An 18,137-nucleotide genomic window follows, 5' to 3' on the forward strand; every position below is an offset into this window, starting at 1 on the left:
AATAATTGGAACGAATTGTAGTTATTACATGCTTGTAAGAGAGAATTGTTAAAAAGTAATAAATTCAAGGAGTTAGTAATGACTAATGAGAGGTGAGCAAACCACGGCTTGTCCAAGAGGCAGATGTAAATGCTTAGAAAGCAAATTAGCACTTTAGCAGAAACTGAAGTTCACATGGTTTCTTAATGCACATAGTTTGTATCACCTACAACTTGTAGCACTGATGCTACTACATGATAATGTAATTGTTTTGTTTTTATTTTTGTGTATTGATTAATTTAATAAATTTTTTGTATTAAACATAATGCATACCGAATAAAATATGAACAATCACACTTTTGACGATAAGGATCACATTTCTGTACAAGTAGCATCGGTGCTATAAGTTGTGGGTGGTTCCAAAAGTTAGGAATATGAATTGATATGAAGCTGGAACAAACCACCAACAAACCACCAACAAACCAAAGATCACATCGAATTGGATTTTCTGTAGTCATTGTGTGACATCAAAACCAAATCTCCTGTACACTTGACTAGATCAACTTTCACACCCTAAGTTTTTAGTTTTGCTGTGTATGATTAACTTTTAGGTACTCTGTTGGTTTTTAGCATGTAAATAGCACAAATCAATCGAATTAGCCTCATCATGATGATGAAAAAAATATAACTTTCGTTCTTCTGATATTTTCTTGAGGAATCCACATGGAGACCTGAACTGAAGGCTTTCTTATGTTTTTCTTCATATTCCCTCTGCTCTATGATGGTGATCTGTGTTTTGTCTTAATATTTAACTGTTTTTTACTTCATATTCATAAATACACGGTTAGTCTTGAAAGTTGAAATAATTCAAATTTAGCCTCTTGAATATTGTCCATGAGAAATATACATGGAGACCTGAACTGAAGAGGCTTGCTAATGTTTTTCTTTCTTTTGTCTGTAACTTTTTCACCCTTTGTCCCCTTTCACTTGTGTACAATCAATCAGGTGGCAAAGACTGGTAAAGGAAAGAAAGACCCAGTCATTAAACAAGAATAGATGTTCCTCCGTGGAGATTTTGTCATCATTGTTCTTATCTAAACGAGATTCTGCCATCATTGTTCAAGTAAATGGCTATGTAGACATTCTGGCATAAAGTTTTGATGAGGACCCCGTGAGTTATTAAATGAATTTCCGGATATTTCATGTAAACATGCACATCTAATGTTTGTATGGAAGTTTTAAAATGTAAAGATCTTTTGTTTTTCCTTGCTTAATTATGCTGAACTATTGAATATTGGAGACTATCAATTTGGGGTTGAGGCGCTCTCTCGTTACTGGAATTTCCCAGTAAGAGAGATAGACACAAAGATCTTGCTGGTCTCATACTCGAAAAATTTAAGGAAATGGAGGAGTTTTTCCCCAAACTCATGATATATTGTTGTTTCTTTTGTATTTGATCAGAGGTTTTAAAATCATAAGAAAGGTTAAATTAGTTATTTGATTTTTATAATTTCATGACTTTTATCTTTATAGGTTGAGAGTGTTCTTTTTAGATCTTATAAAAAAGTAAAAATTATAAAATTCAAAAATGAATATTGTTAGTTTTTAAAAGGATAAATAATCATTTTCATCTTAAATTATTGATAAATTTAAAATTTAGTTTTAGAACTTATAAAAAGTGACACTAAATTTTTATCGTAAATATTAATAATTTTTTGTTGAATCTAAATATTAATATGTTTTTATTAAATTAATTTATTATACTCCAAATGTTTATTACTAAAATAAATATATTAATATGATTATATAGAATATTCCAAAAATTAACACACAATTGTAATATGATATAATATTAAATATTAAATAAAAGATTTCTTCTAATAAAATTTCAATTAACGGAATACTTCTCTTTAGGTATTTTTTAGATATTTTATATTGTAAATTTTGAAACAAATTAAATAATATATACAAAAATATTAAAACTAAACATCTAAAAAAATCACTTTTTTAATAAAGCAATAAATAAGTAATTGTATATTAAATTGAATTTGTCAATCTATGTAAACATACTCATTTATCGTATATTATTATAAATTTTTAAATTGGTTATACATTTAATGAAGTTGTCAATGATTATACATTCATGATTATTTAACCTTTTTAAAATTACCAAAAAATGTCTTATTTTTTAAAACTTAATTAATGACAGAAATTATCAGGAACCAAAAAGCTAAAAGGTCAAACAACAAAATAAAATAAAATTGAGACTAAAAACGTGTCATAGGTGTCTTATAAAATTCTTTGTGCCTTGTAAATGTGTCACACGAATTAATAATATGTGAAATTTGTCTAAGTTACACTTGACACCCTTCCAACTCTCCTTAATTGTTGGGGTTCTGTTATAGTGTGCCCCCTTGATCTTATTAGTCGTAAAGGTTAACTGTGTTGGTCCTGTGATTTGCATATGACTTTTAATGATTTATTTACCCGAAATACCCTCAATCCTTACTTTTTGTAGAGAACCAGTTCCATGTTTTAGAAATTAACGTTTGCACTGTTATTGAAGGTTTCGACCTCCATTCTTCTACAAATATTGATGCTTGAGTGTGCAAAGCTTATGTTAAATCGTTTGATAGTTTTTTGTCCATATAATATTTCCCTTTAGTGGTTCTCTACTAAAAGGAAGGGGTGAGGGTATTGTTAGTTGTTCTTGTCCACTCTACAACAAGAACTTAAAAGTTTGGTCGGTAGCTCAGCAGTTTAAAAAAATATATAAATGATCACTTTTATCCATTAAAGTGTAAACCCATAAAATTTAGACTTAAAAAAAAAATCTAATTTAGTTATTAAATATGAAAATATAAGATGATTATATTTTGTGTATAATCTAATGATAAATTATTCTTTAAATTTTATAATTTAATATCATATTAGTCCTTAAAAAATATAATTTAATATAAATTGATCTTTAATTATTACAACTTAGTATTAAATAATCTCACAAACCTTTGACAAGATGCAATTATCGCACTTTTATAGATTTAGGAATTAAATCAATTTTTTATTTTTGTTTTTTTAGACTACATTCTCACTAATTTACATATTTAGATACTAAAATTGTCATTTGGTCTAAACATAATGGGACAAAGGACAAAAATATCAGGTGTAATTTTAGCAAATCTCAAATGGAGTCTATGTAATTTATTTTTCAAATTTGTAAAAAGTGTGATAAATTAATTTTGTGAACAATTTAATGACAAATTAATTCATGTATTTTGGAATTTAATGTCTAATTAATCATTAAAAAATACAAGTTATTGCCAAATTTATAGTTGAACATTATAATTCAATGATAAAACAATCTCATAGATTTGACGTCACAATTAATTTTCTCATGTTTTACTCAAGCAGAAGACTAAATTTAATTTTTTTAAAAATAAATAGTCATTTTCGTGCTTAACCTGTAAACCCGTGAAATCTAAACTTTGAAAAAAAATTCTAATTTAATTATTAAATGTGAAAAATATATGATAATTACATTTTATGTATAATCTAATGATAGATTAATTTTTAAATTTTATAACTTAATATCATATTAGTTCTTAAAAAATATATAATTTAATATTAAATTGATATGTAAATATTATAATTTAATACAAAATAATTTTATGAAACTTTGGCAAGATGCAAATATGTACCTTTATAGATTTAAGAACTAGATCAATTTTTTATTTTTATTTTTTTTGACTTCATTATCACTAATTTACACTAAAATTTTCATTTGGTCTAAACATAATGATAAAAAAGACAGAAATAGGGGTGTAAACAATCTTACACATTTAAGGTCAGATGAATCTTGCATGTTTTCCTCAATCAGAAGAATAAATTTAAATTTTTTTATCTTTAAAGAAGGATTAATTTATTATCATCTCAAACTTTTTCTGGGACCAAAATAGGTATTTTCAGTGTGAAGCTGCACCAGAAATCGCGTAGTGGCTGCATCTCCGTTCACCACTGATCGCTTACGAGCTCGAAAAGGTTAATGAAGGAGCACGTCATTGCGCTTCTACTACTCTTCCACTTTCACAGATAACCCTATTGCATAATCGCGCTCCTTCCTCTCTAGGGTTTCTTCAACTTCATGGCTTCCCCTACTCATTTCGACGATGTAAGTGCCAATATCCCTCGCCAATTTCTTTTCCTTCGCTCTCGCAATTCTCTCTAACCTCCATTTCTCTTCTGCCTAACGCAGGACTTCGATTTCGGAGGCGGATTTGGCGGAAGGCATTCAGGTTTTTTGATTTTGACGCCAAACGCTGTTTGGATTTGACTTCTTGTCGTGTTGAGTTTGATTGTTTCGTTGCTCGGAAATTTAGGTAATAAGAGGTCGTCTCCCGATTACGACGACGAGGATTATGACAACGATCCTTTTGCACCGAAGAAGGTAATGGATTTAGGTGCAGGTTATTGTTGAATATGTTTTTGTTTTCCTTCATTTTGCTGTGTTGGATTGTGGTTATGCAGGAAGTGTTTAGATTGAGGAAAGTTAAATAACTTGAATGATGTTATTGTGTTGCAGGCTATAACAAAAGCTGAAGAAGCTTCTGGTGTAACAACAGGAATGATCTTGTCACTTCGTGAGAGGTATTATAGATGATGTGAGATATGTTGTACTTTGCTAAGATTGCTGTAAATTATTTGGGCCTAAAATATTTTTTTTTTTGAACTTTGTATTGTGCAGTCTCCAGAACTGTAAGGATACACTTGCAACATGCCAAGTACGTTTTTCTTTAAAGAATTGACGTTGTTTGCTCCCTAGTTCTGTTCCTGGTATCTTTTTGTTTTTCTTTATGAAAGAATTTGAACTTTTGTTTTGAAGGAAGGAAACTTTAGTTATAATTTATATGATTTAAGACTTGGATCCATAAGTGATTTGCAATGAAAAGGCTTCGATGTTCATGTATAACGTTTGGATGGTAATGATTTGGAACCAAATGTTCTTGCAGCATTCCCTTCAATCCTCCATTTCCATAGCTACCTCTAGTCTGTTAGAATTGAGGGTTGTTGATGGGAACCCGAGCCATATTGGTCTCAACCAGTGGCCCCAATACAGAGAAGAGAAGCTTATTAAGGTGTGCACCTGAAGGCCCAAACACCCAGGCCTTAACTCTCACCTTAGGCAAGAAGTGGAATGGGAGGGAAAAGTTAATAATGGAATATAGGGGAATAATGGAATATTGGGGATAGGGGCTTTTATTTGAATTGTAATTGGAGGTCAGAGAGTTTCTCTCACTTGGGGGCTTAGCCCTTTCTTCTTGTATTGCCTATTTTCATTGCATAATATGCTGAACTCAATAGGAATATCATTGGTGCTTTCAGTTGTCTTGCTTTTTGTACAAATTTCCACATATGATAGTCATATTCTCATATCATAGGTTTAGTTGTACTTTTTCCTTGCTTCTTAACATTGACCAGATCATTGCATTTTCTAGAATGAACTTGAGGCTGCAAAATCAGAGATTCAGAGTTGGCATTCTACACTTAAAAATCAGCCATCCATACTTGCCGGGATCACTCCAGGTTTGCTTGTGCTGTGTTTTACAAGTGACATATGCTGTATTAATTGTTCAGGAACTAAATCTCTTCACCATTATTTTGTGTTCTAAATGTATACCTGAACAACTATTTAATCTTCTTTCTAGAGCCCAAGATGTTGATTAATTATCTGCAGGCCTTGAAATCCTCTGAAGAGTCTTTAAGAGAGCAGGTTTAGAATCTATTTCTCATTTTTTTTTCCTTTGAAAATAATTCATCATCCATTGATCTGGTTTCATTGATCCTTTATCATTTTCCTATTGGATATCAGCTTGAAAAGGCAAAGAAAAAGGAAGCTGCATTCATTGTAACATTTGCAAAACGAGAACAAGAGATAGCAGAGTTGAAGGTAATTACCTTAAAATAAGGTTCTTGTCTGTTATTGCATTCACATAATTTTGTATGTGTGTTTCTTTTTGGCATCAACCATGACCACCTCAGTAAATTCCATCTTTCTTCTTCAAGAAGGGAGTAGGAAGAAATCTGAAGTGCAGTCTTTCTTTCTCTCACCCTTTATCATTAACATCTAACAACAAGGAACATCAAATAATTGTCTGTATGAGGTTTCACTATATTCTGCTTTACATCTGCAATGCTCTTCGAAGGAAGGTGCTTTAAGTTTTGTAGTCTTGAATGTTATATCTATTATTGACCTAGTTGGGAGCTGGAAAACATTTATTGTGGTCAATTTGGACATTTCAGTAGAAATTTTACCTCTCTTTTATTCTGTTCAATTGTAAAGTGTCTGTGTACACCTAATAAATGGTCTGGATTCTGGAATGGTCACTTAATAATTTTCAACTACGTGACCATCTCCATCCTATCAATATGTTGTTGGCTGCTCAATCACTAGAGCTGTACATACTTCCTATCCTATTGTTTTTGTTTTTGTTGCTGCTGTTCTTTTTATTTTGTTATTTATTTTTCTTTTTGTTTATGGTTGTCTGAAAACTTCTCCAGTCTGCGGTGCGAGATCTGAAAGTGCAACTCAAGCCACCATCAATGCAGGTAAGTTTATAACATGAACGTTTAAGTGGATCTATGGAATCAATTTGTTTGCTGATGATTCTTCTTTTCGCATTTATTTTAGAATCCCACTGGTTTTCCAGCTTCTTTTGAGGCATTGTAGAGATTGCTTTTGATTCCTTTCTCAGTTGCTTGTATTTCAATTTTTTTGGTTGTGTACTGCATCTAGCTTAGCATATATGTACATGTAACAGTAGTACATGCCATTCAGTACTAAAGAGCATGGGTCTTGAACTACTACATCGTTTATTTGATTATTTTCATATTGTTTATAACCTAATTGACTTGTTTAAAACTTCAGTATATGTAAGAAAAAAGTTGTATTTTTTTCTACCTTACCAACAATGATGACATTCCCAATGAATTCATCTTCGTTAGGATAGATGTAATATTTTACAGTTTTTTATAATTATAATAAATATAAAATCAATTCAAAATGTCCATGTCATCTAGTGTCTGATCTAGGACCTTAGATTAGTGGGGCCAATTTAATAAAAAAATAAAAATTGACGATAATTATTATAATATGAAGATAAATGTATGCATGTTAAATCATATTAAAAATTTCAGGAATATTATTCACCATGAGATCAGAGAAAAATATAAAAACTTGTAATACCCATTAGTAATTTTTCCCAAGTTGAGGGGGTGCTTTTGCCCACACCCACCAGGGAAGAAAAACTATAAAATTTTATAGGTGTCGTCCAATTTTAAATCTAAAACACTGAGCAGGTATGTAGGTATGATGCTTCAAACACAGCAGAAAATGGCTCATGTTGCATGTGCTACCAAGGGCAATAAACACCCACGTCACAACACAGTGGGGTTCTTGTCTCGTTGGCATTGCCCTGTGCTAATGTGCCATACTGCACCATTAACATCATTGAACATACTAGTGTTTTTCTTTTTACTTTAATTTAATTCATTTTAACATGTACCATTGTACCTATGTATTGACTCTAGGGATAGAAGATATCGGGATATTACTTTTTTAGGTCAATATTGGGTGGTCCACTTTAGTTTTGGACCACAATGATCCCCTCTGTATAATAGGTGACTGTATTATTTTAATATAACAATTCTGCATAATCATGTCCGATGGCTATCAATGTAGGATCACTGGTGGTCCAGGGCCACCTTATATGTTTACTAAAATTTGACAAATAAGGAATGATATTGAATTGTCCTTATAGTGGTTCCTCTGTATTTTCACAGCATGGTTAGGTGCTATTTTTGTGTTTGCGGCATCTTTGTTTGTATCATCTCACATGTTTGTTGAAAGTTAATCCCGCTGTGCAACTTCCCCATCAAGTTGGTTGTATCTTGTATTCTATTTTTGTTCTTTTGGTTCTCCTCCAAATGATAATGCCTTGATATCCTTTGGAATATAATTTTCAGGCTAGGAGGTTGTTACTAGATCCAGCTGTTCATGAAGAGTTCACGCGTTTAAAGGTTTGTTATTCAACTTGATGCTGACTTTTATTGAATAAAGTTTGATCTCTTTCTCTGTCAGACACATGGAGGTGGGGAAAATTGAGTGTGATAACTCATGTTGCAATAGGAAAAGGTTAGTTAGTCCAAGTTGTCTACTCAGGTTTTTTCGCTGAGGGATATAGTGAAGAAACATATTGTTACTGTGTATGATGAACAGTGTTGTCACAAAATAGCAGTTGTGTCCAATCCTGATACTCCATGTGCTTTACATGGAATGCTCTCGATAATATCTCTTAGCTTATCCAAATAAAAAACATAATAGCAGTTGCGTTCCTTGTTCACTGGGGTAGCAGTAAGAGATTTTTGTATTTTAGAGGTCACAAAATGAAATGGAACAGAATTAACACAAGATGGAAGAGTATTAGCAAGCTTTGTAGTTTGTACTATGGGTATGTGATGCAGACAGTGCTTGTAACATGAGGTAAAGGGGATAACTTCAATGGTAGAGGGTGGTTATAGATGTGTAAATGTGATTTTCAGATGGCATGTTAGAATAGGAAAATTCCAGAGACAAATCCAGAGCTGACTTCCTTCTGAGATGTGTTTGGCTCATTTACAGATGCTTTAGAGCCGATATCTTGTATATGTTGTCTTGATTGTGTTTTCTTTTGGCACAAGATAGTTGTTTTAGTTATATGTTTCTTTTCTTTCATATACGTCACATATCCTCACTTCCTACATATATTAACAATTTCTTTCAGTTGTTATGGGACATTTTATTTGCATTCATGGTTGCCCCTTATTATTAGTTCTTACAAAATTTCTCATCTGATAATAGAACTTAGTTGAGGAAAAGGATAAAAAAGTAAAGGAGTTGCAAGATAACATTGCTGCTGTAAGTTTTACTCCCCAAAGCAAGATGGGGAAGATGCTGATGGCTAAATGTAGAACCCTGCAAGAGGAAAATGAAGAGATTGGAAATCAAGCGTCTGAGGGGAAGGTGCTTCCATCGTTGCTTTATGCCTCTAATTGTCACTTTCCCCCCTATTTGTGTTGTAATAGTAACAGAAAGTAATGTTACACCTGCATGCGTGCCCCCATTTGTCTTCATTTTCCTTTTTTGTTTCCCTCTTGGTATGCAGATGCATGAATTAGGGATGAAACTTGCATTGCAGAAGTCCCAAAATTCACAACTTAGAAATCAATTTGAAGGTTTGTAGTTGAATGGAATTATTTTAATGTTGTTCTGCCTCTTTAATCCCTTGACTTGCACCAGCTACTCTCTGCAGTGTCACCTTTTAGATTCATATAAAGTGCATTATCTATGGACCTTTATATATTAGAAACTTATATAAACACTAGTCGTTGACATTGACTACAGGGTTGCAGAAGCACATGGAAGGACTGACAAATGATGTGGAAAGATCCAATGAAATGGTGTTCACTTCTTTCTCCTTTTCTATTTTTCTGGTTATTTAAAGATTGCTGTGCATGTTCTGTTATACTTTTTGTATACTTAGAATCTGTTTATATCCCACTCAAGCAAATGTTTTCCATGGTTTGTGCAGAAAATATTAAAAGAATACCAACTTATCACAGACACACCATTTGGTTCTGTATCATTTTGGTGGTGTCTGTACTTATAAATTTTGTTTTTCAAGCTCGGACTACCATTTCTTGTTTTTTGGGTACTTATTCATGGAAGATTTTACTTGACATGTTTATTTAGAAATTGAGTGGTTTACAAATTAACAAATTGTAAATCTTATATAATACATTTGAAATAGAATCTTGTGTAGTTGCTAATCTCCTTGTACTTGTTCTTGGAAGATTTTACTTTGATGTTTATTTAGGAAATCGAGTGGCTTAGAGAATCAAATATTAACACATGATATATATCTTATTGTAATTCAATTATAAATATGAATCTTGCGTAAATGTTTATATCTCTCCCTCTCTCTCTCTGCGTACGTGTTTTTTCCTTAAAAAATTTAATATATCTTAATTTTTGTTTAGCTCAGTTCGTTTAAATTTTATTGTCATTGTCTGGGCTTCATAGCCATAGGTGCCAATTCAACACCCCATTTTCTGAAACTAGCATTGCCCCCAAGAGCATGGTATTGAGCATGGTTTTCTCTGTATGAATGCGTTAAAAAAATTTGACGATTATCCGAACGTGGCATTTTAAATTTTATAAACAAGATTAAACAGTAGTCTTCTTAGCAGATACAGGCAAATTGATATTTGAGAATCCAACCAAAAATGGATGATTTCGTTGCAGGTTCTTATGTTACAAGAAAAATTAGAAGAGAAGGATCGGCAGATACAGAGACTAAAACATGAGATTAAACAGAAGAACTTGGAGGATCAAAGACTAAAACATGAGCTTCAACAGAAAAACTTGGAGGATCAAAGACTAAAACATGAACTTCAACAGAAGAACTTGGAGGATGGAAATGACAATAATGCCGGGGAGGCTGCTAACTAATTTGATATATATATATATATATATATATATATATATATATATATATATATATATATATATATATATATTTGTAGTAAACAATTTATTCATTTTTTTCTTTTTAATGTCTTTTACTGCTGTACATTATATTAATTTTTTTTGCGAAAACTGTGGATATTTATGAGGAATGATTATGCTTCTGCTTTGAATGGAATTATGGAAAATATAGTAGATGGAGCTACTTTTTAATACAATTCATGACATTTAGTCTGTTACAAGGGAGGGAGGTAGGGAAAAATTATAAATAGTAAACTTTCTAAATAAATTTCAAGATAGGGCAATGCTACCGTGGACCACCTTATAAGTGATCTAAAAAGTGCACATTTTTATTCACGGCTAGATTCATCTAATCCTCACTGATATAGCATGTACCTTGGATTATTCTCCCCCAATTAGAAACTCTCCACCACCTGCAGCACCAGCCGACGACCCCATTACTGCTGTGTATATCTCAGAAACAGAAACTCCTCCTCCATTAGCTACACTGCCTTTGCCATTGCCGTGGTCTACTGCCTTCGCCTCCCAGAAAATACCGCAGTGTATTAAATATAAACCATTCAAATATTCACAAAACAAAAATTCCAAATTAGAATGCTTCACTTGAAAAGATCGTATGATCCTTTGTGAGGGAAAAAGAATCTCCAAAAACTATAAATCATATAAATTCACCTTAATCCCACAAGGCAAAAGAAAAAACAGGAGACAAATCATGAACATGTATAGCACAGTGGATTGGAACACATCGGTGTATAAAGTTGTAAACTTTTACCAAATAGATTTACAATGCTTTTGAATTTGCAGTTTCTAATTTCTGATTGAAGCAGCCATTGTGAAATGGAAATGGTGGCAAAATTTATCAATTGGGTTTCATATATATGGTGATAAAAAAAATATGGGTTGTTTGTGTTTAAGATTAAATGACGGAAGAGGTACATGATATTGTTGGAGAAATCGATATGTGCAAGGCCAAGTGGAGGAGGTGTCCATGGAGGGATGCCGGAGAGATGATGAGGTTTTTGTGTTTGTTTGTGGGTGTGAGGATGACGAAGGGGCCGAAAGTGAAGGATGCGAGGGAGGCCAGGAGTTCTGTGAGGAGGGTTATGTGTTTGGATTTGGTGGATTCCATGAACAAGTGAGGATTCCGGCTCGTGGTAGTTCCTACCAAGATTTGAGGTCGCAACATCATTCCCGATGCTGGACTACAGGATCTTGTCGTTAGGTACATGTCGGAAGTGTCACCGGAGATAGTGGAGACATGACCGAAGAAATCAAGGCGTTGCCGGAGATAACTAAGAGATGGAGAATAAAGAGGAGAAAATATGATACAGATGCTGTACAATAACCTTGTGCTACTTAGATTAATCCAAGTACTGTAAATAATGGTCCATAATGAACCACCTATTAAGGTGGTTCACCCTAGAATCCTCCTTCAAGACATGGACACTAAATATCTCTGTGACTCCACTACTAATTTCAACGAGACCATCCCAAACCAGAAGTACCAACGTTTCCAACTGGTTGAATAGGTTCTACCAAGCCCTTCGTAGAACTGCCAAGCCCTTCCCCCTGCACATCGATACAAAATGATTACTATACAATGATAATTTCTTGTAAAAATAAGTGTGCATAAGCCTGAAGCATTTGAGAAAGTTGTGATAGGAGTTGAAATTATATTAGCAATTCTTAAGAATTTTCAATAAAATAAAAAGGAGTAATTTGATGATAAGAAAGTAAGAAGATACCTCCTTCCAACCCATGCTTTTTAGAAGTTTTCTAGCATAACTACCAGCTCCAAATGACATCTCCAAGGCCTCTGCCGTAGCTTCTTGTGGACAATCATCAACAGGTGAAGATGGTGTATTATAAATGTCCGACAGATTCTTCTGTCCTGGACCCATGCCGAAGCCACCATGCAATATTCTTCTTTCAGCAGCCCTATCTCTGTATTGATGTTTTATTTTCTGGCAGAGAAAACAGCAAATTAGTTGAAGACTAACAGATTGTGGAGATATCCTTATATGTAGTCAAACAAGAAATACAAGCTTAGAATTGTTCTCCATGTTGTTATATTCTCTCAACTTCCCTAACCCGCAACTCTGATTGAGTAATGAAAATTTTATAAGCCTTAGCAGTCAGTTACTATAGATGTCTACTAACTTCTATCATTCTATGTGCTTTCTCAAGAAGTTGGACATCCATTTATTATAATTATAATATGAAGAAAATGAAGCAACTTGTTTGATTTCTAAATCAGAATACACACCTTAGAGGCAGAGAGCTGACTTGGCAATGCAGACAAATCCTTCTCAATAGGGGTTTCATCCAAAGCTGAAGCAGAGCTTTCACTGGACTTAGAGTGACGTTTGATTTTTCTATTAGGTGATAACTGGGGAAAATCCCAATGTTCTGTTGGATTGGAAGAATCATAAGTTGATAATGAAGCCACATATTTTGCGCTAGGATTTCGCAATCTGTACACTTGTCCTGATAAAAGAACATGACAAGCAGCCATATTCAGTCCAGAGAGTACCTCTAGCACGGTACTGAAAATCCCAATACTGCTGTATTTTAAAAATTACTAATCCGTGATTTTAAAATGAAATTTGACAGGTTATATAGGAAAGATATACAAGCATGATTTTTTTTTTTTTAAATTACATATGATTACATCTCATGACTTGGAGAAAGATATTTACTTATGAGAGTAAAATGCAAACCTGTTTTAACTCGTACCAGATCGAGATGTGCTTCACAGATGGGAGCAGATCTTAATTTCCCTCCACTGAAAGGGATAGATGGATGTTGCTTTGCAGATGGTTTAACCAGTCTACCAACCAACCTTGCCATCTTATCTTTTCCATCTCTTTTGGATCCCGTAACCATTTCCCAATCCCACAAGTCCACAATTGGAACCTCTGAAACCAGATCTTTCCCTGATTCAGTAACTTGACCATATTGAGCTCGCCATTTCTCTTCATCCAATGAGATGGCTGTAAAGGTATACATCAAGAATCAAGTATATGAATAAAAGTAGCATGCAATTACACACATGGTATGGAAACTGTACTATAATGTCCATGAAGAAAAAGAAAAACAGTTAACAGGAAACTCAAAGCAAACTAGTTGCAGAATTAAAATAGACAAGGAAACAAGCCCATGTTAGATTATTTGGACATTTAAGGAAACACGTTCATTCTGGCACTATATCCAAGGTGCGCATCATAATGATTTTTCTACAAAATAAAATTTAGAAGTGTATAGAGTATATAGACTGAAATAGTTTTTATAGACACAAGCTGACAAGCATATGCAAGGGTAAGGCTGCGTACAATATCCCTCCCCCATACCTTCGCATAGCGAAGAGCCTCTGGGCAATGGGGTACGAAGTTTTTAAGCTGACAAGCATATGCCATATTCAAATCTTGTTGCTTTTCAAATGATTATACATATGAAGCAGACAAGCATGCAAATCAGTGGAAATACCTTCATCTATGGTACTTCTATCAGCTATGCCATATTCGTCCTCCATGTCTGGGATCCATTCACCTTCTTCCAGTTCATAAGTGTTGCTATAAGGTATACCTTCATCCACAGTACTTCTATTATAAGCTAAGCCATTTTCATCTCCTGGTTCTAGGATCCACTCGCCTTCCACTTCGTAACTTTTGCTGTAAGCTATACATTCAGAAAACAAATTCATTTAGGAGCTGTATTAGATATCACATAAGAAAAAAACTAAAGAAGTTGTATACAAGTACAAACCATCAGCTGCTAACGAGTTATATCTATCATCTGTTTCAAATGGCACTGTCACTGCATCGGCTTCACTAACTTCTATGTTCTTGTAGCCAGATAAGTAAAGATCGATAAGCGTGTCCTCTAACCTGTTAGTTAGCAAAATGAAGAATTTGCATGCGAAAATTTTGAAGGTAAAGATCATCAATGGAATAAGGATGTGTAAGGTGGATACCATTCTGATGGTGGTGGAGGAGGATCTTCACAAGTTGGACTACTCACGGAATTTGGGGTATCTATTACAAAGACAGCCACTTAGATAACTGAAGTTACTCATATTAACTACTGCTGCATGTCTGAAACACCAAAATGTTGATGCTCGAAGAGTAGTAGAATATCAATTGCCTATTAGATTAATATAACAAAGTGCAAATACTGGGGACATGACAAGGCAGCACTTGGTAGCAACCCCCTGTCCCTGGCTACTGCAGAAGTTGTTTCCTATCATCATCATACTGTAATATTGTTGACAAGACTATTTTTGATAGTATGGTCATCGGGAATTAATGCAAATACAGAAATAAAGTTGGCAGGTTATGAGGTTAATATTACTCACCAGCAGGTGCTTCATCAGCCAGGGTTCCTATCTGTTGGTTAGTTTCAAATTTACTTTCAAGGAAGGAAGGGTGATCCTCATTGTTGTTACCATCATATATTTGTTGAGGATTTTCTTTTGTAGTTTCCTTGCACTGATACATTTCAACATTATCATCCTGAGATAACAATGCAATAAAATTTAAGTTTCCAACATACGATGATAGTGATTTAAGAGTTTAGCTCTGAAAAATATCAATGCTGTATAGATTAGTTAGAAGTCCAAACCTACCTCTTTGGTACCTAAAAGCACATAATTCCCATCCTCAAATTTGTAATAAGCACCATCTTTGTTGCTATAGTACCAGCCAGCATTAGGGTCATGGTAGAATCCACTACTGCACAAAGTTAAATACATTTTCCCCCAACAAATAAAGAGAGGAGACAAAGTTAATTGACTACCATTTTTTTTATATAAAAAAAAGAAGCATTTTATCATATTCATGATTTACATGCAATCTACAGACTATCACATACATGATACATGCAAACCAAAAGAAGGATCTGTTTGGTTGGAGGGTGTGGAATCATATAAGTCATTCTCATGATTGATTGGGTTGTTTTTTGGGAAAGAAAAAACTCATTCCCAATCCGGTAATTCCCATTTAATTTCATAAGAAAACCAAATTATTTTTCATCCTATTTTCTTTTGATCAACTCTAATTTCTAACACACCATACATAACGTAGAGTAATCATGAAATTCCATCCATACTCATATCAAACAAAAAGAATGGAGGTGAACATTCCATTCCCAATCTATCCAATTCAAGCATTACTGTATGTTAAAAAAAAAACGCTAATTTCAATACCACTATAGCTTCGGGGTTACACAATAGATAAACAAGCACCAATACATAACGAAATTTTAATGTTCCGAAAATATGAATCACTAAAAGTTAAATTGAATGAACAATCATAGCTTCTAGCTATAAAATTTCAATCAATAATTAAGGAAAATTTATTCATCGATGAGTATTTTCGAAATTGGGGGGAAAGGAAAACCTGGCGTGGAAGTAAAGTTGTGAATTCTCATCCCAAACAAATGAAGAATCACTATTTTCACGATATTCAGAATCTGCGTCCATAGCTTCTGTCTGAACTTCATTCAATTGCTGAATCTCTCTTTTGTTGTCGTTGGAATCTTCTGAAACAAATTCTTGTAGTGAACGGAGGAGCAAAGCAAACACGGCTGTTGCTTCCTGCACCTCCAGGTTTCTTCCTGCACCCTTTCCGAAATATTTTTTTTACCTTTTGGTTGGTTATTCCGAAAAGCCAAAATCTGTAATTATTCTATAATGTAATTTTACATTTTCGATTGGTCATTGTTTTGGAAGAAAAAAATAAATGCATGGAGTAACTTGGAACGAGCATAGGTTTAGTGTGCATAGGTTTTAAAAGTATTTTTAAAATTAAAAGTAATAAAAACATTTCCATTTTATTTTATTTTATTGGTCCCTATAATTTCATGATTTTTTACCTTTTTAATCCTTATAATATAAAAATAGTCTTTTTAGTCCCTATAATTTAGATTTTAATTCTCTTTTAGTCTCTATAGTTTAAAAGTGTTCTTTTTAATCCCTATAATTTACATTTTAATTTTCTTTTAGTCCATATGATTTAAAAACTATAGGGATAAAAAAGTAAAAATCATGAAACTATAAGGATTAAAAAGATCACTTTTAAAACTACAGAGAGACTAAAAAGAGAATTAAAATATAAACTATAAAAACTAAAAATACCACCTTTAAACTATAGGGACTAAAAAAGTAAGAATAATGAAACTATAAGAACCAAATGAGTAATTTAACCATTATTGTATAAGAAATATGTTTTTTTTATTCTCAAGTGTCGGAAAGAAGTTATATAACGATTATATAAAAAAAAGCGTGAAGCTAGTCTAAAATTAAAAATATGAAGAAAAAAAATGGTTAAATTACGGATGAGTACGTTTATTTTTATTTTTTTTACATACAATTAAAAGCTAATTTTTTTTTAATTTGTTTGGATTAAAATTACTTATTTTCATTTTAATATGGTACTTATTGATTAGTGAGGCATATATAGTTATGGATTATGGATGTCTGTGGAAGAATTTAAGTATTAATTAGCGAGCAAATTAAATACAGTTTAATTACTACGGAGTACCTTAGTCATGTTTATATGGTCTCTACTCTCTGCAGAGTAAGCTAATAGTTTTCAAGGAACTAAACATCATAGTTACTTTGTAATTTTAATTTGTTGTCTTGTATGGTTCATCTTTTTAAGTTGGCTTCATTTGTTCTTGTTTTCTAGTTTGCCACAATAGTTGTACACGGCAAGCCGAATACAGATATTTGTATGTGAGACTTCAGAATTTGAAAGATAAGGTTTTATGAATTATAGTGATTTTATTTGATTTCATTTGAATTTTGACAATTGGCAGGTAAGATTTTACAGTGTCTGTCTTTATATTCGCATTTTAAAAAAAATTCTAGTATCAAAGTTGATATATGTATAGTAATAACTTTAATCGTAGTATGTATATCAGTGAGTATCATATTTACATTCAAGATCCACACTTTATTTCTCTATAAAGTTAATGAATCGTTAAAAATTTAATTAAAATAATTATTACAAATAAATTATAAATACTTTCTTAAATTTAGAAAATATAACTTTAAAAGCATTCACACATAATATTAAAAATAAGGAAGAATAATATTAAATCATTTAAACTCAAGTCATAAATAAATAATACAAAGATAATTATTCAATTTGGACATAGTGATTCTTAAAGTTTATGATGTTCTAATCACTTCACAAAATTTTAATCAAACTTGAACATCATGTGATAATGGTATTCTCTAAGATTCGTCAAAAAAGAATACATTAAAATTAATTAGTTTATAATTATATATTATACATTATAGAAAAACACAAATGAATATGATATTTGATCTCATCATCAAAATCAATTGTTCCATATTTTTCCATAGGCCTGTCTTCTAAGTCTATATATTGCTTTGATCCACTAATAACAATAAAAAGGAAAACATGATGATAAGGTTAGGAATTAGACTATCACAAACAATAATAAAAACTATCAATAAAAAATTAGTCATACAAAATTAGTCACTAATGAAGAGATTAGATTTAGGGTTTCATTTCAGTACTCTATGTCTATCTTACTGTTAAAATATTAGGCA

General features: G+C 32.5%; 2 protein-coding genes and 1 non-coding gene across 3 annotated transcripts; 2 read left to right on the forward strand and 1 right to left on the reverse strand.

Annotated features, from left to right (window-relative positions):
* The first annotated feature begins 643 nt into the window (after positions 1-643).
* On the forward strand, positions 644-723 carry LOC114410980. The gene has a single exon (XR_003666369.1). It is a non-coding gene; the product is annotated as a small nucleolar RNA Z159/U59 (small nucleolar RNA).
* A 3,179-nt stretch (positions 724-3,902) lies between these two features.
* LOC114409857 (FKBP12-interacting protein of 37 kDa-like) lies at positions 3,903-10,822 on the forward strand. The gene is made up of 14 exons (XM_028373496.1): positions 3,903-4,147; positions 4,232-4,271; positions 4,356-4,423; positions 4,559-4,623; positions 4,721-4,757; positions 5,472-5,559; positions 5,682-5,746; positions 5,846-5,923; positions 6,535-6,582; positions 7,999-8,052; positions 8,873-9,034; positions 9,177-9,246; positions 9,416-9,471; positions 10,316-10,822. The coding sequence occupies exons 1-14, from the start codon at positions 4,121-4,123 to the stop codon at positions 10,520-10,522; spliced, it is 1,065 nt and encodes a 354-aa protein (XP_028229297.1). The 5' UTR covers positions 3,903-4,120; the 3' UTR covers positions 10,523-10,822.
* A 490-nt stretch (positions 10,823-11,312) lies between these two features.
* On the reverse strand, positions 11,313-16,178 carry LOC114409856. The gene is made up of 10 exons (XM_028373494.1): positions 15,955-16,178; positions 15,183-15,288; positions 14,913-15,069; positions 14,532-14,592; positions 14,324-14,445; positions 14,045-14,236; positions 13,279-13,551; positions 12,825-13,045; positions 12,304-12,522; positions 11,313-12,127 (listed from the first exon to the last, which is right to left on the reverse strand). The coding sequence occupies exons 1-10, from the start codon at positions 16,035-16,037 to the stop codon at positions 12,035-12,037; spliced, it is 1,527 nt and encodes a 508-aa protein (XP_028229295.1). The 5' UTR covers positions 16,038-16,178; the 3' UTR covers positions 11,313-12,034.
* Positions 16,179-18,137: the final 1,959 nt, after the last annotated feature.

The sequence above is a fragment of the Glycine soja genome, chromosome 4, assembly GCF_004193775.1.
Source record: "Glycine soja cultivar W05 chromosome 4, ASM419377v2, whole genome shotgun sequence".
Classification (NCBI taxonomy): Eukaryota; Viridiplantae; Streptophyta; class Magnoliopsida; order Fabales; family Fabaceae; genus Glycine; species Glycine soja.